The 27,381-nt window shown below is 42.3% G+C and overlaps 1 protein-coding gene across 3 annotated transcripts in view; it reads left to right on the top strand.

Moving 5' to 3' along the window:
* Positions 1 to 27,381, top strand: part of adarb2 (adenosine deaminase RNA specific B2 (inactive)) — a 333,076-nt gene that overhangs the window by 275,894 nt on the left and 29,801 nt on the right. For all 3 annotated transcript variants that reach the window (XM_034706696.1, XM_034706695.1, XM_034706697.1), the window contains 3 exons: positions 9,163 to 9,277; positions 23,433 to 23,601; positions 27,182 to 27,333. In XM_034706696.1, coding sequence (XP_034562587.1) covers positions 9,163 to 9,277; positions 23,433 to 23,601; positions 27,182 to 27,333 — 436 coding nt within the window. The remainder of the gene's footprint in view (positions 1 to 9,162; positions 9,278 to 23,432; positions 23,602 to 27,181; positions 27,334 to 27,381) is intronic.

The raw sequence follows: 27,381 nt of genomic DNA, 5'->3' as shown, positions 1-27,381 counted from the left end.
TAGAAGAAGATGGAACGAGCTGAAGCAAAGGCAGATCAATCGCAGGATTGCTCTCTCTTGTGTTCTCCTTCATGTGTCTTTGTTCTCTGTCGCTAACATCAAGTGAAGAAGGGAAAAACCTCTTCGTATGATGACGATGCCCTACCGTTCAGGCTAAAAGTCTGACACAAAAACATGCACGCAGAGAGAAATCGGGTCCACGGGCTGCAGGGCCATCTGGCCATTGTGCAAGAAAAGGTTGGATGTAGTTGCAGGCGAGGTGCTGAAGTGTTTCACAGCTCTCTCTAAATTTGGACACTTCAACGTCTCTAGGTTGTCATCGCACGACAACACAGTGTCTTTTTTAGTGTCAATAAAAGACAGCAGAAGAAGTAGCAGCACTGTGTTTTTCTTTTTTCTCTTGTGATAGAGATCTTGAGGACAGAGAAAAGGAGATTCAGGAGTCAGTGTGATTCAACATGAGAACAAACAAGAGGGAAATCTGTCTCGCCATGAGGAGTCGAGCTTTATGAGAGACTAAAAAGCCCCCAAAGGCAACGCTTCCACCAAATGAATAGATATCCATTTTCAAAAGCTTCCTGCTCAGCTCAGGCGGTAGGCGAGGGACAAGGGAGGGGGGGGGGGGTAATGGGGGGGAGATATCCAGGCAGAGGGCAGACACTATTAAAACTCGGGAGAATGAATTGTTAAATACCTCTATAAAGAAATATAAGACATGGCCCCATTTTTATGCTGCCTGGGCCGCTCTGCAGGCCGGTGATAAGGTGCAGGACTGAGGCGTGTGTGTGTTCATGTGTGTGTGTTTCCTAGGGGGGGTAAAATCATGCCCACATCCATACACCCCCCCCCGCTGCTACACCTAGCACGGGCAGTGACGTTCAAGACACACACAGACACCCGAATCAACATGGCCACCTCCATGCAACGTGCGGAAGCATATGCAGGACGTTATGGAAGCATTTAAAAGTAATCACTGATGGATCTGTAGTCATTTCTCTGTGCTAAACAATAAATTATAGTGTTTCTCCCTCACACACACACACACACACACACACACACACACACACACACACACACACACATTCACACATTCACACATTCACACATTCACAGTATCCGCCCTTTCCAGCATGCACACTTCTAGGTCAGGCAGCAGCGGAGAAAATTTCCCCGTTGACATTTTGTGTTTCTGGCACAATATTGACTTCAGAGGGAGGCGGCAGGAGGATTGTTGGTGACATTCCACATTACCTCAGAAAGATGCAGAACTGTGTACGTGTACAAACAGACAGGGAGGGGGAGAAAGAGAGAGAGAGATGGATGGATAGATGGATGGAAAAAAAATGGAGGAAAGGTGTGCAAAAATAGGCCAACAAGGCATGCAAGCTCCATCAGTTTCTTTCCTTTGTTTTTGGAAGTATTTCTACTTCAAAGAACAAAAACTAAGGCTCCTATAAACATGATTATCATTCAAATAATGATGAGTGAGTGTTTTCAGTAAGGAGATGAACAAAGGATGGACAACTGCTCCCCAAAAAAGACGGCAAAATATTTGGAGCTCCCCCTACTGACTGGCTGCAGTCCCAAAGCCTGCCTCCATGTTAACAGATGGGAGATGGGTCAAACTGTACAACTGTAATACATGTTGAATGCACTTTTCTAAAACATCACCGCTAATATATGTGCAAGTGTTCATTTTTCAGAGTTTAATTTTTAAAAAAGAGATTTTGTGGCATAATGATTGACTGCTCCATTGACCAATGAGGCTCCTGCAGCACTCGGTCCACTGGCTAAGCAGAATAGAAGAGGAACGGTGAGAGGATACATAACAAACACTAACACAAGAGTCATTAAACTTTCCATAATTGGGAGAGTCTGCCAACATAAGAATCTGTTCTGCTGTACCCACATGAGGGAGCTTTTACGTTTTATCAGTAAGTTAAACGTGTGTTTTGCTTAGTGAATGAGGAGTGACGTCAGTGGCACATCATGGCTTCTTTTTTGTATGAATGAAGAAGATAGAGGTGAGCTGTTCATTTTTGTATACAGTCAGTCGTAAAAACTTCCTCTGATAATTAGGGGTGAGTATTGCCAAGAACCTCACGATATGATACGCATCATGATACTTGGGTCACGATACGATAGTATCACGATATACCACTGTATCACAATATTGTGATATATTGCGATATTCTACACAGTAAACTAAGAAAAAAATAGAGATGGTGTATCTGTAAATCACACAATATTACTCAAAATTGAAAGGACAAATTGAGTCAAAACTATTTGATTGAAAACAACTTTTCCACTTTATTGTTTTTGAAATACTGAAGTCGTATTTTAGTTCCAACTCGGCTAAAATGTAAAAAAAATGTATTATAAAAATATCGATATTAAGAGTTGAAATATCGGTATCATATTGGAGTTCAAAGTATCGTGATATATTGCTGTATCAATATTTTTTCACACCTCTACTGATAATCTTACTGTATGCTACTTGTTCGTAATTACACAAAGTAAGCCACAAAGCTAGCTGGTGAATGTAGGAAAGCATTAAGCAGCGAAACAGGTCGAAATTTCCCTCAAGGATACTTTGAAACTAAAACAAAAACATGGCGAGTTATCAATCAATTAACTCTGTATATTTAGTTTTTAACATCTTGAAATCCGATTTATAATTTGATCAATGTGCCTTTAGTTCAGTGTAATGAAATATTTTGACTAGTAGTTACACAAATACATGGTTCAAGAGTTGAGGTTTTGCAAATGCATTTAAGAAATTGAATCCTGATGTGGACTTTTTTCATTTCACTCCCTCTACAAAGATCACAGTGGGGTCAGATTCAAGACGCATCCCCTGTATAAGAGCTTGTGTTTAAAAAGCTGGAGCAGCTTTGTTCTCACTTAAATGGCACAGAAAGTAACGCCTAAATAGCTGTTTAATCTGCCTCAGATCCATGAAATAACTGAGTACAAAAGGGGTCAAAAAGACGACAGGAACTGCTCTAGAGTCATTCTTGTACCTCGGTGTCTCCTCTTCATTAAGGCTGATTGGAGAATTGCTGCAGAAAATCTCCATTGCAGCTGTAGCCGTTTCTTTGTAATCACTGCTGCTTGTTTTCTCTCCCTGAGGAGGCCTGGAGGAGTTTTAAGTAAATTGGTCAGAACTAATGCAGGAGAGACACCAGGTGGTCCAACAAACACAACAGACTCTCCACAGATTCTACCTCAAGTGTGCTCAGAGTGGAGCTGACACCAGTTACATAAAGAAACTATCACATGCTGCTAGATGGAGCACAGTTAACCTTGATGCTCATCGGAGAGGAAGCATACTGGCCTGCTGCACGCCGTCCCTCCTCTTGCTGTGCAGCAGGTCGCTCTGATGATCTGTCTGACGGAGGAGCGAGATCCTTGGCCCCGTTTTTCTGCCACATTAGGCCCACGCTGAAGGTGGCACTCAACTCCCCACTAAGGGAAGAAAGAGAGTGCATATGTTCAGAAAAATGATATAAGAGGAATGCAGGTGCAGGCAGATATTGAGATATAAGCTGGTGCAAACAGAACAAATTCCAGCGTATTCTCCTTGTGTTGTTTCCAGCCCGCTCTCGCTGACATGATGAGGAAATTATTGGCTCTGAGTCACCGCCGGCTTCTCAGTCCTGCCACATCACTGCCCTCTATCACATAGACATGAGAGAGAGGCTGATAACACAGGGGGAGGAGGAGGGAGAGTGGGTAAAGGGAAGAATAAAAGACCAGAATCTAAAGAGTCAGACTTAAAAAGCCAGGAGGAGAAAAAAGGAAACGTGGATTATCAGAGAGGGGAAGGGGAGGCAGGGAAGAGGAGGAGGAGGGGCTAAAAGCCGGGCCGTGTGCCAGGGTCTATTCCACCTTTGCTCTAGAGCTGCCACCTCCTCTCACCTCTGTAATGTCATCAATGAAAAGGCCTTCAGGAGGATGGAGGACTTGACTCCAGGTTCAGATTGTGACCGACACCAGCTGACGCTGCCAAGCCAAGCAGGTCTCTGGTACGATTAATTGGATGTCACTTTCAGGTACGAAGAACAAGACTGCATTTTTCTAACTTGTGCTCCTGCTGAATCAGAAAATTCAGCAACATCTGCACCTCTGTAGTCCAGGGATTAACCTCAAAACAAGGCAGATTTCACCGTTACTTAAACTCTATATTTGCCAATTCAGCCTCATAGACTGACACAGGATGACACTGAGTTACAACTTTATCAATAACTAGAGATGCCTGGAAGTCTCTATACCAATGCCCATACCTGGATTTTGGCTGCCTTGTGAAACGCACAGGTCACTGACATGCTGATGGTTGTAATGACAGAATAACTCTAGCTTTTTGAGTCAGTGTCTGACCGGATATCTGATACCAGGATCAATTAGTGTATCTCTATTAGAAACCCGAAATGTTCAGAGCTTTTGGGAAGAATTAATCAACGCTTGGGCTTGTCATCGGCAGTGGTGGACAAAAGTACACAGCTTCATTACTTAAGTCAAAGTATAGATCCTCCTGGTCAAACATTACTCCAATACAGGTGAAAGTTCTGTCAAATTACTACTTGAGTGAAAGTACTGGAGTACTTGCTTTTAAAAATACTTAAGTATTCAAAGTACCTTTCAAAAAAATATCTCAAAAAGTATTTTCACAAAGCATGAGTGCTGTCAAGAATGCATGGGTGTTCATTCTGCTGCGTTATATTATTTAGGTAGAGAATCACCATCCTTCTTGGGGATAGCAGTCATTACCACAACTCAATGAACGCACTGATCTGAATAACGTTTGATCCGATCTACGCTCAACCGAGGTACGGCTACACCTTTAGTCAAACCAAACACAAGTACACGAACAGTTTGGGATCAGATTTCATAAAAGAAAATTCATGAGCTGACTTCAAAGCAAAAGCAGTGAGTAACTAGAGCATTGATAGAAATGTAGAGGAGTCAAAAGTTTGTACATGTCTTTCAATTGTAGTGGAGTAAAAGTTATAAGTTCCCTAAAAATATAATACTCAACTTAAGTACAGAAACTCAAAAACTGTACTTAAGTACTGTACTCAAGTGGATTTACTTTTTTACTTTCCAACACTGATCATCGGCTTCTCTTGGTGGCCATCAGCTGTTTTTTCGCACACTTCATATCAGGTTTTTAAGGTTGCATATCCTTCCATTTACCGAATGATGAACATTTAAATTAAAACATTTTGTCCGACTTTACGAAGAGCTTGAATGTCCTTGTAGCATAAATTGACTTCCGGGCCCTCTGATTCACACTGGATCTATTAGAGATGTAGAGAAACTGTCTGTCCTCTATATGTTTCTCCTTATTTTGTCCCTGTCTCTGAAACATGAGCTGCACTCAGAGTCAGAGCTCAACAAACCTGCTCTGAGACAAGACTGATCATCCAAGCATAAAGTAAACAACATGATATCCAAAGTTCAGGAGAACATTTTTCTTGTCTTTGTTTCCGGCTGTTAAAGAGAAATACATTCACATGTCATGTTTCTGTTTCCGAGCTTGATAAGTGCATCAGAGTGACTTTTGACTTTTTCCAACACTTCTCTGTTTCTTTGCTGCTCTCTTCAATGAAACTATTCAGTCTGACACAGAGTCACAGCTACAATATGTCCAACATGTCCTCCACCCACCATACCACACACTGTGAGCTCCTCGACCGCCAGCTCCAACTGTGAGAGTATTTCACAGCCCTATAATGTGCAATATGTTCACTAATTCACTCCCTCTCTGCCTCTTGCTGTCTGCTTTCGCCCTTAATCTCTCTCCTCCTCTCTCTCTGACACTGTGGCATCTGTTGATGTCCTTTTCAGCTACCCGGGGCTCAGCCTGTCCAAAAGGCCCACTCTGCTGCCGTCTCCCAGTTATCCGTTTATGCTCTACAGTCTGCGTGAAGACCGCTGAGAGACTAAGCGCTTAATTACCTCGAGAGTAAAGAGCATAAAGGGTTGGCAGAGGCGTTGATATGATACTCGTCTCTGCAGCATCTGTCGAACAGTGTGGATCTACTGTAATGTTGTTGTTCATGTCAGAAATGCTCAATGAGAAATCTATTCACTTTGCACGCCTGTTGTGATTTTCTTAAGAGGAAACTGCACAGTCAGATAACGTCAGTGAAGTCTGGCAGAAATAAGTAGCACACATATGAGGGGTTAATTTAGAACTTTCACAGAGGAATCTGGGACTTTGATTTTCACATCTTCTACATATTTGTTCATCTCTACATAGATGTATCACCTCCAATCGTCTCAAGTTTTGTACCCACGGTGTGTTGGTCTCAAATTGAGGTGTGTTCAGACAAACAGGCAGGATGCTACTTCTGTGACTGCACCATAAACCAACAAAAACTTAGTGACTTGTTACTCAGGCCCATCTCTGCTCTGATAAGATCGCTTTTCATCCTTATCTCCCCCAGTATCTTTGCTCCCCTCTGCTATACCATCTCCTTGGACCCTGTTGTTGGGGTCTACTATGGTTAGTCGGCCAAGGACGGGTCTCCCAACGCGGTTCATCTGTTCCTGCTCTGAAAGGTCTTACCTGTCGTGTAGGCCTGACCCCTGATCTGTCCCTGACCTGATTCCTCAAACTGGGATCCACTTGACACAGTCTAAAGTCTTTAGGCCCTATTTTAAATAAGGGATAACGTATAGAGAACAGGTGGTTATGCATATTACAATCCTCACAATAACTGCCCTCTTTCTGAATAATAAAAAGCATAGTATCATCCCTTAAAGTGCCAGCACTAATTGATACACTGTCAAAAAGTCATTCCGAATATTTCTGTGAGACCACCAGGCCCTAAGTATAGAAAAAAGAAAAGTGGTTCCTACGTTTCCATTAGTGCCCCTAATTAACATCTTTCTTCAGACCCTCAATGCTTTTTTCTTGCTCTCCTGGAAAGCTTCACACCTGTTTGTAATGCATGCCTTCTGTTTTGAATCTTGACCCAAGGTAATGCCATCAGCAGTGGTATGTGTTTACACCCTCTGGCACTCTTTCCAAAGACAGTATGGTTTTAAAGAGATGAATAGTATACTAGAATACTTATTGATGACAAAACTGATGTTAATATTTGGACTTCAGTCAAAGGTGTTCCTCAGGTTAAAACAGGCTTGGTTTTGTAGAGGCACTTTAATTGTATTTCACATATTGACATAAATTAGCTATAAAGATAATTGAGAGAGACATTTCATATGCAGATGATAGTTTACGTCTCTTTGTTGAACTTGACTGTTTAGTAATTAGCATTTTAATGTATTCTCTGTATGTGTTCTTTGGACCTTTGAGCAAACTTAATCAAGTTATAGAAGCATGTTAGTTGTTTTGTGTTGGATAAAAACAATTGGTGTACTTTCCCTATACCTTTTACCTGACTGTGTAACACTTGATTCTGATTGGTCAAAACCCCAAAACAACCTGGGACAACCTGATCTCTCTCGAACATCAAATCAATCTGCAGAGCAGTCCGGCATGACACCTCTGCCTGTTGACACTGTGGTAAAAACATTAGTGTCCGTCTCACGGCCAAATTCCACCAGATCTGTGTCCGTCTGTCTCTGATCCATTCCGGCACCAAAGTTGATGGGATTCTAGTCAATGTGTTAACTCCCACTGGATCCGCTCTGTTGCGTTCTGAACGCTGGAGCCCTCCAGATCAGACATGCAAGACTTCTATTTTTGCTGGATGCCCGAGCACAACGCATCAATCTGAACAGAGCAGATGGAGCGGGACAGGATGTCAGGCCCCAAAACAAAATGAAAACATCCGGTCAATTTTCAGAATAAAACACTCTGTGTTATCACCAGATAAAATTTTCCTTAACTACAACAACAACAAACCGTCATGATGAGCAGAGCCAGGCCTGGAGTCAACAGGTCAGAGGTTTTTAGAGGGGAAATATTGACAGGAAGCAGGCACAGTTGCGAGAGCAGCCAGAGGCTTAATTTATGTTTAAAGGTGTGTCAACTGTAGAGCTCTGAGAAGAAGGAGAGCTGAATACGGACAGAAATGTCAGCATAAATATTCCTGCAGAAGTCCCGCTCACCTTCTCAAAATGTTACCTTCAATGGAAATGTTCACTTTAATGTGAATTCCTCCTACATGCAGGGGGGATAAAAATCTGTTGCCATGGAAGCATGGTGAGACAATTTTTTTTAGCTGTATAGATACTTATTTTTTTAATTTAAAAAAATCAGGTTTAAATCAATATTTTGTGCCAACTTGTTTATGTCTTTAGTTGACAGCCTGGTGATAAGTGGGACAATTTACAGTGAACCAGGTATGCAAATTAGAAACCTAAAAAAAGAGCAAGACCCTGATGTGAAGACGGACGATACTCTCTCCCTTTAAGAGTGGAAGTAAAGAGTGTTTTCTTAAGGCAGACCAAACTCTCCACATTTGAGAAATTGTGTCATTATATTCAAATTGTGCTAAGATTTTATATATTTTCATCAAATGTTCTTAAATAACCACACAAGACTTATTAATCTAAACCAGTTTTTATATAAAGCTTGTTCAAAATATTTCTTGACACCTCAGAAGTTATTTGAGCTCTGTACATGAATTAGTTTTGAAAATGTTCTAATTTTTATGAGCCGAGTGCAAATGGTTCTGACAGTTTAATACCGTGCATGCAGCAGTATTTTGCTTATTATGGCATCATTTCCAAGTATCTTCAGCTTCAAATCCCTCAAATCTCTACCGACTAAAGGTTATGTAAATTTTGCAGCATTTCCCCAACATTTATGGTTTTAATTTTAGTATCATTTAAACATGATTATGCAAACTGCAATCTCCAAGTTGGCTAGCAGGTTTGCAGCAAACAACCTTTTACACTGCACAAAACCAAACGATGCACACGATTTGCTGCAGCAGCCAGTTCACAGCCCTATATGTCTGATTTCATGCAGCTAATGTTTTGTTTTTATGTGTGCACAAATTACAATGTATCACATCAGATGACAAAAACACACAATAATGACCGAAAGGTTCTTTTTATACCTGTTTTCTGTTCCTCATGTGTTGTATGAAAGTGTTGGAAATGTGATGGAGCGAAATGAACCTGTGCAGTCAGTCTCAGAAGATTGTGTTTGGTAGAAATTAAGGGAGCGATTGTGTTTTTCAGGACTTTGCCGATTCAATATTCCACTTGGTGAGGGAGAAGTACCGGTCGCTGGTGGGCGGCTGCAGTCCTGCGCACGCCCGACACAAATCCCTGGCAGGCATCGTAATGACCCGAGGTATGGCAAATTTCATTGACTTTTATATTTCACTTTGAATTATTGAAGTGGTGCAATATACAGACAGGGAAGGAAAGAGGAAGGCAGAGAGAGGAGGGGAAATGAGGAGTGTAAGGAATTGTAGATTGGGAGAGAAATGATAAACTGGAGGTGGGAGGAGAGACTCGATGCTGGTAGCAAGAGAATATACCTTCCCTGATAAATTATTGACTGTTCGGAGTCTCTGAGGAGAAGGAGACATGGTAGTGAGTGTCAGTCATCCCCTCTGCAGGCCGGACTCGCTGTGCTCAGCCGGCTCTGACAGCAGTTCCAGATGCCACGGTGGAAATCTTAACTAGATCAGCTTAAAACTTAATCTGAACCCCAGCTGAGTGACACAGACTGAGGAGGAGGAGGAGGAGGAGGAGGAGGAAGCTTCACTCTGCTCCTCTCCTGCAGCTTGAAACAATGAGTTATTACCACACATTCATCTTTAATGCTTTATTTATCTTTCATGTGTGCTGTTTGTGGCAGATTACATCTGGTTCACACAAATCTACATAATGTACACAAAAACTTACACTCACTCACACACACAGTGAAAAAATACCACAACCTTTATTTAGATTTCAATTTAACGGTAAGCTCAATACTTATCAGAATTGATGTTGTTGTTGTAGACCAGTTTCTGTTTCTCTCAGTTGTAAGTGTAAGCAAGCTTGCCGTCTGCCATTGTTTATGAGCTGTGGTTAGTCTGCTCTTTGAGATGATGAACATGTTAACTACTGTTTTGAAATGTTTGTGTTGTTAAAGCTGTCAGTTGTTAGTGTTTGAAGAGTAGCAACAGGCCATTGTTGTCAGCTGTTGATTGCTAGCTGTTAGTCTTTTCTATAAGTTGATTAAAGCTACTGTCTTAAAATGTATGATGTGATGTGAAAGCATGTATCATTCTTTCTCAACAAGCAGTGGATGCTGCTGTGAGTCCCTCCTAGCTGCATTCAGAACAGGAGGCGTCACCCCTCTGCATCCAGACTGCAAATGTATCATGCATGTATGATGACAGCACTGGCTGATCCCACCTACTGTCTCTTTTTGGTCCTTTTAGATTGTTAATGTAGATTGTAGACAATAAACATCTTGAAAATGATATTGTTGAAAAATTAAATGTTTTACTTTGATTTGTTGTAGGCTCCTAAGTGTAGTTATAAACATATTTAGGGTGTTTTTTACTCTCTTTTTGTCTCTCCCTCAACGCTTAACGTCTCTCCTGCAGTGGCCTTTATAATTAAAATTATGCAAATTAAATAATGACGGCATTTAGCGACTTCTAGCAACTTCTAGAACAGCCAATAGCTACTGTCCTCACTGAGGAGTTGTCAAAACTGCTTACAGTACAATAGGCCATTAATGTAAGCTGTTTTAGCTGTCTGCACTTGTTAGCTATCTTAACTTGTCGGATTTCAGTTGCTCTTAGCTGTTGAAGCTTATTCTTGGCTGTATGAACTTGTTGTTTGCTGACTTGTTGTTAACTGCATTAGTGTCTTAGCTGTCTTAAAGGGATATTTCAGTTTTTTTGAAGTGGGGTTGTATGAGTTACAGTACACTATTGCTACTGCTAGCCATAATGCGTGCCGGTGAGCTCTTTCCCTTTAATGAGAAAATTCCCAGAGGACCAGCAGGTAAGCCTCCTATTTCGTGTAATTTTGCCAAAGTTAAGAAAATATGGTCCAGGCACTCATCACCGTGCAAATGCATGCACCAGTAAATAAAATTGGAGCTATTCAGTTTGCCGTCAGAAACCCCCTTTCTTTTGGCACTATTTTCTGACGCACCTCGCAGACCAGTGTTGTTCCGCTGCATGAGCACAGATACACGCCAATCAGCTGTTTTCATCAGTGTATGCTGAGTCAGCAAAAATTCTATCCTTGCTATTTTCTTCCATTTTTTTTAATGTGCTCCGTTTATACAGTCCCAGAACCTTATAGATTTGAATGCAAAGGAAGCTTGGCCATTACTAAAGTTGTTGTTATAGCAGTGGAGACGTTGTCCTGATTGCAATAAGCTAAAGTTGTCAGCTGTTGTAACTTATTAGCTGTCTATACTTGCTGTAAGCTGTTGTTGTAACTCTGTTTTTTGGTTGGATTAACAAGGTTTTCTTAGCTTTATTCAGTGGTTGAGTATTATCAAATGACAAAATGGCCTCCATCTCCATCAAAGGCTGTGTGTGGTCCTCTTCTTGTAAACTGCAGCATCTAAAGTCAGGGGTTAGGTTTGTCTAGACCCATTAGTGATGTCAGCCCCTATGGTTGACTTATAAAATACAACTTTCAGTTAAGTCACATCATCGTCATGGTCTAATGGCAGCTTTGATATTTTTACATTGAGTAGAAAGTTTTATTATTTGTTGAAAAACTGGACAAACAGAGTGTCATATCAACATAAGGAGGAGCTGACTCAGAAAATAGTGTACTCAACCTTTGGATCATTTCTCCTGGTGTATGACTCTTCAAAATAGTCACCTTAACCCTGAGAAATAAAAAATAAAGCACAAATATTATACTAGAGTTTACATAGAGAGAGATATACAGTGTAACAATGTAACAGTGCTCACAGCCTTCAGTTTTTATAGGACATAATACCAAAATGACCATATACGCTCTGATGCACACATGTCTGCACATGTGCAGTGTTGACACACACAATCTTGCACACACGCACACACACAGTGCAATGTTATCTCCCTGTGTGGCTGCAGGCTGTGGGCGTGCAGGGGTCAGTGAGGAGGGATTGGTATCTCTTCTGTCTTTGGAGTGCTGAAGCTCATCAGTTCAGACTTCAGTGAGACTGCTGCTCATCCCAACTTAATCCAATCCCCCTCCTCTCCTCGCCTCTCCTCTGCTCGGCCTCCTGGTAATTGCTTCTGTTTGTTTATTAATAGCAGCCGTTATCTTCAGAGATCCAGACGGAGAGCTGCCAAGTATTCCCAGCAAGGCGGCGGCAGCAGTAGCGAGGTAGTGGTAGTGTGGTGTCCAGCGTCCATGCAGTCAGACACCAAAACTTGACAGGAACACTAGGGAGTTCTGTTCTCTGTCACCCCTACTCTCTCTCTTTCTGTCCCTCTGTGCCTTTGCCTTGAGAATATTAATCAGGGTCCATCTTTGAACCGTAGATACAGAGCGACACCCCCCACTCTCAATGGAGTCCCCGCCGAGACGGTTGAGCCGCAACCTGAGTGAGATTAGCCTCGCCACCAGGCTGACAGCGGCGAGGCGACCGCCAAAGTAAACCGCCTGCACACGTTGTCAAACAGGGCGGAAAATCTCATTTGAATCGATCTGAGATAGCATTGGCTGCCTGGAGATGGTAAACACAGCTCAGATGTGCTCAGAGACATGAAAAATCAGGAAGGTCCACACTGAAAGATGCTAAAAGTCCCTCCTTTTCCCCTTTTTGACTTGTTTGTAGGTTGGGATGTGAGAAAACACCACAAGGACTCAGGCAGAGATGAGAGCGAAGGATTTCAAACAAGCTGGTTACAAATGATGGTTAAGCTTGGCTTCTTAGTCTGCATATCCGTTTTCAAATAAGGATTTTAGTCACACTCTTTATCTAGTTGTCCGGCTGCTGCAAACTATAATGTTCAACAATCAGAAAAACAGCTTGCTAGGAGGCAAAAAAAAAAAAAAGCAGAGATGTGCAGGGCGTTGCAGCAGAGAGAGATGTGAGAGCTTCACAAAGACGTCCTTATATGTTCAGAGGTTTTCTTTTAAATGCTGATAAAGATTCAACAGGGTGCAGACTCTTCTCCTGCCAAGTTTTTTTCTCTAGGAGTGCTGAGATTTCTGTGATTAAAATGCAACAGACTGCATGACAATATCTGTGCTATCTTACCAAATCATGTGATTAAAAAACACATGAAAGATGGGATTTGTTGAGCTTTGGATGACTTTAGCAAAAGTTAACCTTGAGCTGCTTGAGAAGGGGATGTTTTAAAGTCATCTTTATGCTGCTCAGAGATAATGGAGAGCTTATTAGGAAACAGTTTCCCCTGTTTTTTGTTCAGATTTAGCTTTGTGGTCTATTAATTGAATTTTTCTGTAGTTAAAATGTTCTTGAAAAGTTTGCGGTCATGTCATTTCTTTTGATTTTTCTGTTCGACTTTGCAAGCTGACCTTTGGCATGCCTGCATGAAAAGTGTTAAATGCAATTCATCCTCACTTTATCAACTTGTAATTTATTTTTTTAGTTTACATATATTATTGCAACAGTAAGAATTGGCTGTGAGTTTCATTTTGGCCATTTCAAACCACTGCCTTTGTCAGCCACTGTATGAATTACATGACTTTGTTGCATTGTGGGATATGTGCATTAGTAGCTTGAGCTCCGTCACATTTAGCAGCAACAGCAAAAGTAGAATATTAAATACATTTACATTGTTAAAGCAAGGGTTGGTAGTCACGGAAAACTAGCATGAATTTTAATGTAGCATTTACTCAATAACCCCTCCCCCCTCCCCTCGGAGCTCCTCCAAAACGACGCCCCGCTCACATGCACGAGCGCTGCTGATTCACGACCTGTGATCGTGACTGATTTCAAAACCGGTCCTCGTGAAAGTTAAAAACACAAACAAACATGGCTATTGTTAGTACTCACAGCGAGCAGGAGAGGGAGAGACAAGAGAAGTTCTTCATTAGTTCATCATCGTGTTCACGAACCGGCTCATCATCCGGGTGGACGCTACAATAATACATATACATTTTCTGTAGGACTTACTGAATGTCATTAATTCTTTTGCTTGTGAGAGCCCCCGTGGTGAGAGCTTTTTAGACTCTGATCCGGACTACTGTCCTGAGCAAAGCACCTCATCGAGTCAGAGGGGACAGGCCCGAGGTCGAGCGAGAGGGGCAGTCAGTAGAGTCAGGGGAAGCAGAGGCAGGAGACGGGGACTTGGACGTAGTGCACGCTGGGGAAATGTACGTGCAGGAGGCGGGCAGAACGGCAGGACGGGATTTCATTGGTTTAAAATTTTGGGACCCAAAAACGGTGCCTGGTTGGTGTTTTCCCAGGTTTACTCCGGCTGTAGATAGCAGCTTTTTTTCACTCTTTTTTAGGAACACATTATGTATTGATTGCCATCAGGACATAAAGATAATTTTAACCAGTATAACAAAAAGTGAATCTAAATCTGACTACCAACCTCAGCTCTATTTTGAGAAACTTAAATGTATGCTCAACTCTTTTTGGAGCTCGTCCTTAACTAGAATATGAAATCAGCCCTTCCTACCACAGATTTCATTGTCCTTTCTCTCTTGTCTCGTGTCTCTGGCTGACATCAGTGTCCTCACTGAGTCATACTTTGTTTTCTCAGAGGAGTCCAGCCCCTTCAATCGGTGTCGTGGTTTCTTAAACCAAATATAAATTTGATCGAAGCTGTGTGGTCTAACAGCCTGAACGTCTGGCCCTCAGTCTGCCGCAGAGATGGGTAATGTAGTGTGATGCAGTCTGGCACTGTGTGGACATTTTGCCAACATGCAGACAGAGCTGTGTGGTGGAAGTGATGCGACATTAGGCAGAAACACAGAGGTAATATGAGCTGAAGATATTTGACAAATATGATGACTCAAAGTTTCATTCATGAGGAAAAACTGGTTCAGATAAAACATTTGAGATTTTAAAAGCAGCCAAAGTTTATCCTGTTAATCGAGACATTTAACGTCAATATTGTTATTCTAGAGTCTTTAGTCGCCATGTGTTATATTACCATTATTCCTTGCTTTATTCAAGAGACAGTAGGCTCTATTTTCATTACCTTATTCACTGAGATAGGGGGGCCGGTGAGCCGGTGTGCATTGCAGAGGTTTGTGGCACAATATAAATATGAGGGACAATAGAAAGGTCACATTTAAGCTGCATTCACCATCATAAGTCAGGCAGTGTGTTCCAGAGCTTTATTACCCAGCTGTGTTCAATACTTGATTCTGATTGGTCAAAACTCTATTACAAGAATGATTTATTCTCAAATACCAGGGACAACCTGATCAAACACTTCATATTAAATCAATCTGCTAAGGAGACTGTAGGATTTCCCCTCTGCTTGTTGACACTGTGGCAAAAATGTGTGGGTCCGTTTCAGGCTGGTCTTGAGAGTGGGGAAATAATAATAATAATAATAATAATAATAATAATAATAATAATAATGACAGTTAGTGGGCACAGATGTGAGAGCCTTAGGAGCTACTGGACCCCAACTATCTCTGATAGGGAAAAGTGGAGCAACACTGTCCTGTAATGCAGGCAACAGGAGCAGAGTTGGTGAGAGCATCTCTAAGTTGCTGATCTCTAAGAAGTCACTTAAACCATAAGCTGAAAAAGGCGAGCTGAATGAGAACAGAAATGTCAACATATATTTTCCTGCAGAAGTCCAGCTCACCCTAGCGTTACCTTCAGAGGAAATGAAGGTAACGAAATAAAACAAGGCAGGGAAAGCAGCCGGGGAAAAACCCCAGTGCTGAATAAAGCAGGTATGAGTGACAATATATGACACTGGTTAAATCAAACACAGTATAAAAACAAGGAGCCAGGGTGGAAGGGGGTTTCAAAGCAGTTTGCAGAGGAAGCATCAAGAGTAGGCAGGCGGGGCGCTGGTGGCCTAGCGATCTAAGTGCCCCACGTACAGAGGCTGCAGTCTTCGTTGCAGGTGTCGCCCAGTTCGATTCCCGGCCAGTCGACCATTTCCTGCATGTCTTCCCCCGCTCTCTACTCCCCACATTTCCCGTCTCTCTTCAGCTGTCCTATAAAATAAAGGCAAAACGGCCAAAAAATATAACTTAAAAAAAAAAGAGTAGGCAGGCTGAAGCAGTTTAAATAGCACGCCCCTTTCAATATTTGGCAATTGGATACATAGAAAGTGATCATCTGATATGGGCTGGCATTAAGATCAACTGGTGCACTGTGATCTGAACTTGGCTATATGACACGCTTGAACTGACACTTTAATGTATCTATTTTTTATATTTACTGAACTTATCTAGGTCGGTAGACAGCGTCTGACAGTTACAACAGATCCAAAATACTGAATTTAATCGGTGCAAATTAAAGATGTGCAGTGTCAATTCACCAGTTGGTTTGGAGCCATGAGTATAAACAACGCAACAACATACAGGAAAAAAAGAGGAAATAACTTGGAGCAATACTTGGAGCAATACTTTAAATGTCAATCAGGGTCAAAAACTGGTAGTTATCAATCAAGTTATCAATAAATAACTTGTTAACATGATGAAATAATTATTTTGCCAGCAAAGAAAAAAAATGTAATATTTCTGAAGTCTAAATATCCATCCATCCATCCATTTTCTTCCGCTTATCCGAGGTCGGGTCACGGGGTAGCAGTCCAAGCAAATTGACCCAGACATCCCTCTCCCCAGCAACACTTTCCAGCTCCTCCTGGGGAATCCCGAGGCGTTCCCAGACCAGGCGGAAGATATAATCCCTCCACCGCGTTCTGGGTCTACCCCGGGGCCTTCTCCCAGTTGGACGTGCCCGGAACACCTCTAAAGGGAGGCGTCCGGGAGGCATCCTTGTCAGATACCCGAACCACCTCAGCTGACTCCTTTCGACGCGGAGGAGCAGCGGCACTACTCCGAGCTCCCTCCGGATGTCCGAGCTCCTGACCCTATCTCTAAGGCCGAGCCCAGACACCCTTCGCAGAAAACTCATTTCAGCCGATTGTATCCGCGATCTTATCCTTTTGGTCATGACCCACAGCTAATGACCATAGGTGAACTTAGACTGACTGGTAAATCGAAAGCTTTACCTTCCGGCTCAGCTCCCTCTTCACCACAATGGTCCGATACAACGTCCGCATCACTGCTGACGCCGCACCAATCCGCCTGTGGATCTCACGCTTCATTGTACCCCCACTCGTGAACAAGACCCCGAGATACTTAAACTCCCCCACTGTGAGCAAAGTCTCACTCCCCACCGAGAGAGAGCAATCCACCGTTTTCCAGCAGAGAACCGTGGCCTCAGACTTGGAGGTGCTAACTCTCATCCCGGCCGCTTCGCACTCAGCTGCAAACCACCCCAGTGCCCGCTGGAGGTCCCCGCTCGAGGAAGCCAACAGAACCACATCATCTGCAAAAAGCAGAGATGAGATTCCAAGCTCCCCGAACTGGAGATCCTCCTCCCCCCGTCTGCGCCTTGAGATCCTGTCCATAAAAATGACAAACAGGATTGGTGACAATGGGCAACCCTGGCGGAGTCCAACACGCACCAAGAACGCGTCCGACATTGTGCCAAGTATGCGGACACAACTCTCACTTTGGTCATACAGGGACCAGATAGCTCGCAGTAGCGGCCCCCGAACCCTATACTCCCGCACTACCCCCCACAGGAGCCCCCGTGGTACACGATCGTAGGCCTTCTCCAAGTCCACAAAACACATGTAGACTGGATGGGCAAACTCCCATGCTCCCTCCAGGAGCCTTGCAAGGGTAAAGAGCTGGTCCACTGTCCCACGGCCAGGACGAAAACCACATTGTTACTCCTGTATCTGAGGTTCGACCTCCGGCCGGAGCCTCCTTTCCAGCACCCTAGAGTACACTGTTCCAGGGAGGCTGAGAAGTGTGATACCCCTATAATTGGAGCACACTCTCCGGTCCCCCTTTTTGAAAATGAGAACCACCACCCCGGTCTGCCACTACACAGGCACCGTCCCAGACCTCCACGCGACACTGAAGAGGCGTGTCAGACAAGACAGCCCAACAATGTCCAGAGCCTTCAGCATCTCAATGCGAATCTCATCCACCCCCGGCACCCTGCCACTGGGGAGCTTTTTGACTACCTCAGTGACCTCTGCCAAGGAAATGGACAAGTCCCACGCTGGGTCCTCAGACTCTGCCTCCTCCTCGAAGGACGTGTTTGCCAGATTTAGGAGATCCTCAAAGTGTTCCTTCCACCGCCCGACGATATCCCCAGTCTGGGTCTGCAGTTCCCCACCCCTGCTGAAAACAGCCTGGGTCCAGCCCTGCTTTCCCGCCACAACAGGCACCGATGGCCTTCAGGCCACAACCCCTAGTAACCTCCCCCGGGATGCACGAGAAATCCTTCCGGAGGTGGGAGTTGAAGACCTCCCGAAGTCTAAATAAACGAATGATTTTTACAAAGTGAGGACTTCTGGAAGTAAGTTAGACAAAGAGAGATTTTGATGGAAACTGAAGATTCACTTGCTAGAATATGTTGAGGAAGAAGAAAAAAAAATCCTTCTGCCTTCTGGAGGATTTGTTGGTTGCAAAATGATTTCAGATTTCTCTGTTTCACTCCAGTGATCTCAGATTTTGGTAAAACTGCTCAGGCTTTTTCAGTGGTTTACTCAGAGGCTGTGAAAGCAGCAGATACAAAAAATGATAAAACGACAGAGGATTATTGGACTGACAGAAAAGGAATTCGGCATCCAGGGAGGATGGGTTCTCTGTTGCCTCACCTTTACAAAAATAATCTCACCAAATTAAAGCTCCTGTGAGAAACTTTCTGTTAGTGTGCAGTTTTGGCTCCCCCTGCGGACAAAGCCATACATCTTATCCGATCTGATGTGGGTGCACTTTGCTGGTACTTTTCCCCACATAGATCCTGTTAAATTCAAGACAAGAAAATTGCACCGCTTTGCTGCAGCTGAGGTCCTGAAATACTGTGTTAAATAACTACCTGTGTTCACCTGAGAGAAAAGCCACCTATCAGACTGTTTACCTCCTGAGTTGGCATAGTGAAGTGTTGTGTGCTTTGTCTCCCTGTTAAAGGCTGTTGACAGTATTGTTCAGTGAACAGTGTTGTTACAGAGAGAGTATTTCCAGGTCTGAGTGTGTGATGTACATGCTTCCTGACAGTGCTGTTATCCCGCAGTGTGACATCTTGAATCACCAGCAACAGATGTATCTGTGTGTGCAGAGAGCCTCAGGCCTTTGACTCTGCTCTACCTTGTTCCTTTTGACCCTCTGTGTGTGTGTGTGTGTGTGTGTGTGTGTGTGTGTGTGTGTGTGTGTGTGTGTGTGTGTGTGTGTGTGTGTGTGTGTGTGATGCAGCTGATTTTTCCTGGTTTAAAAACAGCACACAGCCGGTGGAGCTCTCCATCTCTGTCTTGTCTGTGTGTGTCTCTCTTTCATTCATCTCACCACCTCCTCCTCCTCCTTCTCCTCCTCCTCCTCCTCCTTTCGTCTCTCCTGCAAACTGAAGGCAACCTCTTTGCCAATTTCATGGCAGGGTAGTGAGCATCGCAGCAGAAATTATCCACTGCAAAATTGATCTAAACAATCGCAAAGTGGAACGGCGAAGAAAAGCACAAGAATGAAATTGGGAGAGTCTGTTACCTTTTTGAACTCGCTTTGTCACAGAGAGGGTGTGTGGGGGGGCACGGCCTACAGGGAATACTGATCATTTAACTCATGATACAGGGAGAGCAGCGGTGCTTTACTGATTTACATTATATGTATATATACATTTAAAGTAGCACAGTACATTTAACCTTCCGGTTTCCATACCTTAATTTACAACCTGAGTGAAGGATAGATACAGAAAAAGACGTTTAAAGGTGCTTTTAAAGTTTTGTTATTGCTTGATAGAAACAGATAGAACACCATAAAGTAAAAATGTCACTCTGTTAGCACTACTATTGGTGAATTAGGTGTTTTTGATGATTTACACTCATGCAAACAGCCACAGGGTAAAGAGACACTATCTGTTCTGAACACAGTTTGTTGTGCGTTCAACCCTTTGCATGCCCTCTGTGAGTTTGTCTTTTTGTCTCATAGTTATGCAGGTGTAAAAGCTGCGAAGTCCTTTGGTGAATCAGGTCCAACGTTTACATGGTTTGACTTATTTTATAACGCATCTGTTTTGTACGGTGGCCCTGAAGGACAAAACAAATTTACTAAAGATGAAACACTTTTACAAGGTTGGAGACAAATTTACATTTTTGGAAAACATTTTTACATTTTAGAAAACAAAATTACATCAGCAAAACACTTTTACCAAGAACATAACAAATTTACATTTAAGGAAACAAATTTACTAAAGATGAAACACTTTTACAAAGTTGAAGACAGTTTTACAAACGATGGAACACTTTTACCATTTCTGAAACAAATGAACATTTCATTTTTACAGAAAGGGAATATAGCAAACACCAGAAGTGATCCGTGAGTGATCGAGTGAGGGGTCAATTTGTTTGTTTTGATGGAGAGCAACCAAACGAAGATGGACATGGTTTACATATTAGGACATCCTCGGGTCTCAAAGCGAGGTGCCAGACCTCGGATGAAAAAGCATCATGTCTCAGCAAAACCTTCATCATGTGTCAGAATTAAGATGAAACGGCCTCAGACCACATAGCCTCAGGCTAAGGGAATCAGCCTTAACGGTAAAAGTGTTCCACCGTTTGTAAAATTGTCTCCAACTTTGTAAAAGTGTTCCGTCGTTTGTAACTTTGTTTTCTTAAATGTAAATTTGTTTTGGCCTTGGTAAAAGTGTTTTGCTGATTTTATTTTGTTTTCTAAAATGTAAAAATGTTTTCCAAAATGGAAATTTGTCTCCAACTTTGTAAAAGAGTTTCATCTTTTGTAAATGTGTTTTGTCCTTCAGGGCCACCGTAGTTTTGACTCTATTTGGGCTAAGAGTTATGCATCAATCTGCATAATAGGGAGCCTGTCTGATTTGACTGACAGGTGGATGTGTTGTGGCTGTTAAGGGCAGTCCCAACTCTACCTCTGTACCCTGTTTCTAGATTGATTGAAAGTTAGTTGTAGTCAGGGTTTCAATATAATGGCAGCTGTCATTGGGCTTCGTAATGCCTGTTCAGGAACCAGTGGGTGATGTCACAAAGACTGTGGCCATGTTTTACATGGTTGTCTGTTTCAAATATAGAAAATGAAATTAACAGAAAGTTAGCCATCAAACTGACTCTCAGATTCACAAATACAATAAAATAAAGGTAATGCAACATAAAGTTTTTTCTCAAGACATGATATTTGAAGTGATCAAGTTTCTATAGCTAAGGTTTAACTTTTCCCAGCTGACCTCGGACTTTCTTTTCTTCCGTCTTTTTATGATCTTTATGCTAAACTGCCCCTTCACCGCACACGCACACGCACACGCACACACACACACACACACACACACACACGCACACGCACACACACACACACACACACACACACACACACACACACACACACACACACACACACACTTGTCCCTCCTTAACTTTTTTTCCTCCCTTGCCCTCCTTCCTATTCCTCATCAGTGGAGGTGTCAGGACTCTACCGCCGCAGTGCCATCTGGGCCGAGGCTGATAAAAGCTCATGTGCCGGGCTGGCGGTGCCTGCAGGTCTGCCAGGAGCCAGTGAAGCCTGACTTTCAGAGCGATTGGAGAGATTTGTGGCAGCAGAGGAAGGAATGGCATGCTGTTAACGTGCTGATCCGCCCCCCCTCCTCTCTGCACCACCTCAGTCTATCTGTCAGTCAGTCTGGTGCTCACATGGCCCTGCACAGACCTGAACCCTCACTGAGAAAGTCTTTTTCACAAAGCAAACCAACAGGAGACAGGAGGACTGTGATCTGTCGTTGCTCTTGTAACATTGCTTCATGTCTCACGTTGAGCACGTCGCCCAGGTTAGAACAGACAGAATTGGATCGAACCAAGACAGAGTAACATCACTCCCTCTTAAATGTAGCCGATAATACTCATTCAGAAAACCATTAATACAACAGCATATGTTATTCTCATCTATTTTGTCCTTAGATATTTAATTGTAACTCCAGCAGCACAAACTCTAGGCCCCTCTGTGTTGTAGTTTGGCCACTCCCCTTAGCATTTCATACTGATATACCTTCAAGCATCTACATACAAGGGACATACAAGGTTTTCCAATGATTCCAATAAGAGAAAGAGAGTGATGGCAGTTTGGCCTTTTAAACTTGAGTATTGAAGAAGGAGTCAAGCAAAGAGATTCACCTACAAAACATCTGGTTTGCTTTCCGGTATTTTAACAGATCCATGTCCCAAAATATGTGAATGCTAAAGTCCTAAAGCATTCCCAGTTAAACAAAAGTGAACTTATGAGACAAACATGGACAAAAAGTGTCCTTCATTTGCTTTATTTAGGGTCACTCCGCTGCGGTATGGTGCTGGATTTAAAGGCATGGTTTCAGCCCAGTTTGAAGGTGGAAGGTCTCTCTCTCTCTCTCTCTCTCCCTCCCTCACTTTTTTGGATCCAGCTAATCCTGGCTGCTGTGGTGTGATAGCAGCTTCTGAAGAGATGCTCACTCATGCTACTCAGAGAATTGTGGTTATAAAAATAACCCAAAGTTATCCCTCAGAGTGACCTTTTTCCCCTTTTCTTCTCTCATGTTTTTTGTTCATCTCACCTTTTGAACACAGGGAACTTTACTGTTTTGTTTGATGGTCTGTCTTTAGTTCATTTTTCAACCACTTATCAAAGTTATAGCTGTACTTTATTGGTTTTGTCTGATGTTAGTACATCTGACATGGCTCAAAGTTAGTGCTGCCTAAATTATTGTGTCTTAAGAGGTTTTTACCACCCCATTCCACTGTATAGAGTTTTTCATTTAGATGTATGACAGTTTTATTAAGGGTTTTGGGTCGTCTTCAATAAGGGACGAAGGGGGTCGATTTCCTGGGAGATGAATCAGGTTCAAGTGGGGTCCTGATGTGGCCAGATGAGTCATGATCTGAGTTGAGACTCAAGGTCAAAGCCCCTTAGATGGGCTTTTGAGAGAGTGGAGAGTGTTGGAGAATGCAGTTTTTATGGGGGGTACAGTTATATACACTGAAAATTAGCTATATCCACAGGTGGTTGTATAAGGGAAGCACAGGTGATAGAATCTGAACCCTGGAGCGTGTTATTTGTCATGCATAAATTCAAAACATGTAAGTACATCAGTTGTATGGCTTTCATCTTAAGTCACCTTACTAATAAGTTTATTTTACTTTTCTGGATCTCTATCTGTGTACATTATTGGACTTCTTTCCAAATGGTGACACAATTCCACAGTGAAACAGATTAGGAAGTACAATCATCAGATACTGAAGAATGAACAATATGACTGTGTAAGATATGACAATTTTACTAAAAAGGAGAACATTTTCTGTGTTTTTGTTCAACAGGTCTGGACCTGAGGCACGCCCAGGTGGTGGCGTTATCCACGGGAACAAAGTGTATCAATGGAGAGTATTTGAGCGACCAGGGACAGGTGGTCAACGACTGTCACGCTGAAGTCACGGCCCGGAGAGCGCTGCTACGCTTCCTGTACTCTCAACTCGAACTCTTCTTGAGGTAAAGATCTGGCTAAAGTTTCTGTACTTTTCTACAGCTGTGTAACCCCTGCTGTATTTACACTGTGGATCCGCTGCAGTAGGCAGATAACGCTGGTCAGAAGCAGTCAGGTGGAGCTCTGGAAGGCTGGTTTGTTATTGGTAAATTGATTGCATGAACTTTTTTTTGCTCATCATGAACATCTTACTTTCATTTCAGTCAAAAACACAAATGGTGGATTCATGAACTTTGTTTTAAATTATTTTAAGGACATTTTTGACTGATGTGGCCAAACTGGGGCGTAGACAACCAACCAATAATTCTGTATTTATATGGTGCCAATTCCGACTCTCAAGACACTTCACCGAAAGAACAGGTCTAGACTGTACTCTTTTTATTATTTACAAACACCCAACATCAAGATATGAAATCCAATCTTATTTAAAAATTCAATCTCATCCAATTTTGATACAAGAGCAGAGTTACAGTGGCAGAGAAATAAAACCCCTTTGAACAAGCAGAAACCTTGAGCATTTTTATTTATGAAAATAGTAATAATACAATTCTTAAAAGTTACATTATGTTTGTCTACAAAAGCAATGGCCATGTGAGTTGGACTTAAAGGAGCCAAAACTTAAAGGTGACATATCATGCAAAATTGACTTTTAATGGTTCTCTACCTGAAATATATTTCCCTGGCATGTCTACAAACACCCCGAGAATGAAAAAAATCAATTTCTCCACCTTTCTGTAAATGTGTGCTGAAACGAGCCGTTTCAGTTTTCAGTGTTTTTCATACGTCACAACGACAGCTCAGAGCTTGTTCAGCCCATAGACTGTATAAAATACAACTCAACCCCTCCTCCGTTTTTCATTACCTGCACACATGTGTGCTAACAAGGAGCTTAGGAGGGAGGCATGCTAGTTGTAGGCTGTCTTAATAAACACAAAGGTCAGTTTTACTCCCCACGTCTGCAGATTTGAAGATCTAGTGGATGATTTGTATTTATCATGGATAAGTGCTAGCGCTGGTTAGCATAGCCATATAGCTACACGTTCAGAAAGGTCCTGCTGCAGGCGCCTCTCCGTCAGGATCAGATTCTGGATCAAATTCAGAGGGTTGAAATAACGCGGGTCTGTGAGCAGCCGTGTATATTCAGCCCACATGTAAACATTAGATCAACGTGCTGGACAGCCAAGGGGACATCCACTTCCTGAGGGGGCGTGGTCAGAGAAAAAACCGACCGTTCTGAGCAGGGCTGACTAAGAGATTTTTTTAGGCATGCCAAAATCTGATTTCAAAGTGTTTTTTTGAGCAGAAACTTTAAAGACATGTTTTGGGGACCTCTTAGATCGATATATTTTGATGAAAAAGTGCATAATATGTCACCTTTAAGACACTTTTAATATTTGGATAGGTGTTGTAGGGATATTTTTCTAGTTTTGGTCAGCTACGCCTACATAACAAATCGACAATGCAACTTCGCAGTAGTTCTGCAGTAGTTCCGCAGCATTGCCAACTTTATGCCAATATGGCCCTAGAGGCATGTGGCATGTCTGTTTTTCATGTGTATCAAAAGTATGGATGTGGGGTTTCTCTGTGATGACATAAAAGTAATTTAGCCTTCGTTGTAAGCTAGTCTGTTAGCCTAGCCACCGTAGAAAGTCTGAGTAATTCATAGCAGACGAAATGCAGTCCCTGTACGTAATAGAAACCTTCACTTTGAGGAATTAATTTAAATGGTTAACCTGTTGCTATCAAGGTGAAGTTAGTTTTTTTTAGGGTATATTTATGGCTGACATAAAATCTTAAATCTTAAATCTTGCTGTCAAGTCTTTTGGATCTACGGCCCAATGTTGCATACCTTAAGAATAAAAGTGCTCAAAATGCCTCTGAATTTTTCTTTTAAAGTTTTAAATTATTCTGTAGTTCATTCAAAATTTACTAATACAGCACTTCATAAATTGAATCAAGTACATTTCACCAATTACATAAATGAATGTCATCAAGCTAACAAGCTAGGCTTATGACTGCAGTTTGTTAGCTGCATCTAGCTGTTTTACAATAAAGAATTCATTATCGTATGCTTAATGACGTTAAATATCATGTTTGTTTTGACCTCCCGCTGCAGTGTCAAAGAGCGATCCCTCCTGAATAATAAGCCCCACAGAAACATCCCGGCTTTATCTCACAGGAGACTTTTCAATAATCAACGAGCCATATGTGCGTGCTTCTCTCCAGCTAACTAAGCATATTATCACACACTTAACTGGTTCAGCTCAGGGTTTAAATGGACTATTTGTTTTTAGCACTTTTTTAACTGCGTCTACTTTGTGTGCCGTTGCAACCTGTACAGTGAGCTCGGTTGCACAAAGTCTCACCAAGGTTTTTACCAGTATCAGGAGACTGTGTTGATGAGCTTTGACTCCTAACTGCTTCCGGCGTGTAAGCATATATTAGGTTTTTAGGCTCCCTGAAGAATCCGATAGCAAGGCTGATTCATCAGATTAGTGGCCAGAAGTCTACATCTTTGAATGTCATATTTGCATACACAGAACTGACTTTTGTCTTTGCACAATGCTGGGTGGCAGGTAAAGACTTTGCGGCTGAGTAAAATGGCTAATGGGATAGATAACTCATAATGAAATGACCAAACAAAATGCCAGGACTGCCATATTTACACTCAGTGAAAGGACATCTGAGACGGAGGAGGTTATATTAAGGTTGTAGTTGTGCTCTGCTTTGTGATGCATTGCTTAATAAACTGTGTTTGTATTTATATGTCTGTGAGTCATGCAAGTTTTTCCTGCTTATTGCATTACCAGTGGCCTAGTTTTGTTAGGTAAATTTAGTGCCACCTCACCTTGTCAGCCGCAATGCAAATATATGACTCAATAAATAGATGTACAGAATAAATGTCCTGTTTTGAAAAATGTGCTACAAATTTACATGACCCGCTTTTCCACGACTGATTCTGGTCTTAGATCGGGTACATTCTTGGGCAATCAATCGTACACATTATAATCTATAAGGCTATGACATTTTCTGTCATTGAAGATCAATTCTGAAAGAAAAGAAAGTTTTTCTTAACATTAATTTGACAGTTAGGCGATTATAAAGTAAGGTGAACATATATTCCAGATTGACAAAGACCATCTCGTTCTCAAGCTCCATGTCTCGCGTCCCAACAAATATCTATAAAACTCTGATATGTCCTGGTTTACATTACATTTTTCTGATTTTCTGTGGTTGTTTTATATCTGTCACTATCTTACCTCAATTATTTTGCTGTCTGTGTTAATGACACCTTTTGCGACTCAGCTGCACAGTAGGTATATACTGTGGGTTGAACTCACATTCCCTGTTTTCCTTGAGACGTATGGACTGCCTGAGTAATGTCCGGGAGCCTTTTTGACAGAAAGTGAATGGACTTTGGTCAGAGAGAGGCCCAGTGTCCATCTCTCTCTGCTGCCTCACTCCATCATTGGAAACGAAAAGAGGAAATCTATTTCCTAAGCTGTGATGAATGGTGTTACCTTTCTCATCAGTCACTCTCCTACTTGTTTTTTCTTTTTCTTTTTCTCTTTTCTCCTTCTGAAGTAAAAGGCCAGAGGACTGGGAGGAGTCGATATTTGTGCGACACAAGGAGTGCAGCTTCAGGTTGAGAGACAACGTCCATTTTCACATGTACATCAGCACATCGCCGTGTGGAGACGGGAGGCTCAACTCGCCCTACGAAATAAGCACAGACCGTAAGACACCAGGCTTTTTGTCTGTCTGTTTGATTTTGTTTTGTTTTA

This window comes from Notolabrus celidotus, chromosome 17, assembly GCF_009762535.1.
Source record: "Notolabrus celidotus isolate fNotCel1 chromosome 17, fNotCel1.pri, whole genome shotgun sequence".
NCBI lineage: Eukaryota > Metazoa > Chordata > Actinopteri > Labriformes > Labridae > Notolabrus > Notolabrus celidotus.
The sequence above is the reverse complement of the archived record's forward strand: the minus strand, read 5'-3'. Positions and strand labels throughout refer to the sequence as shown.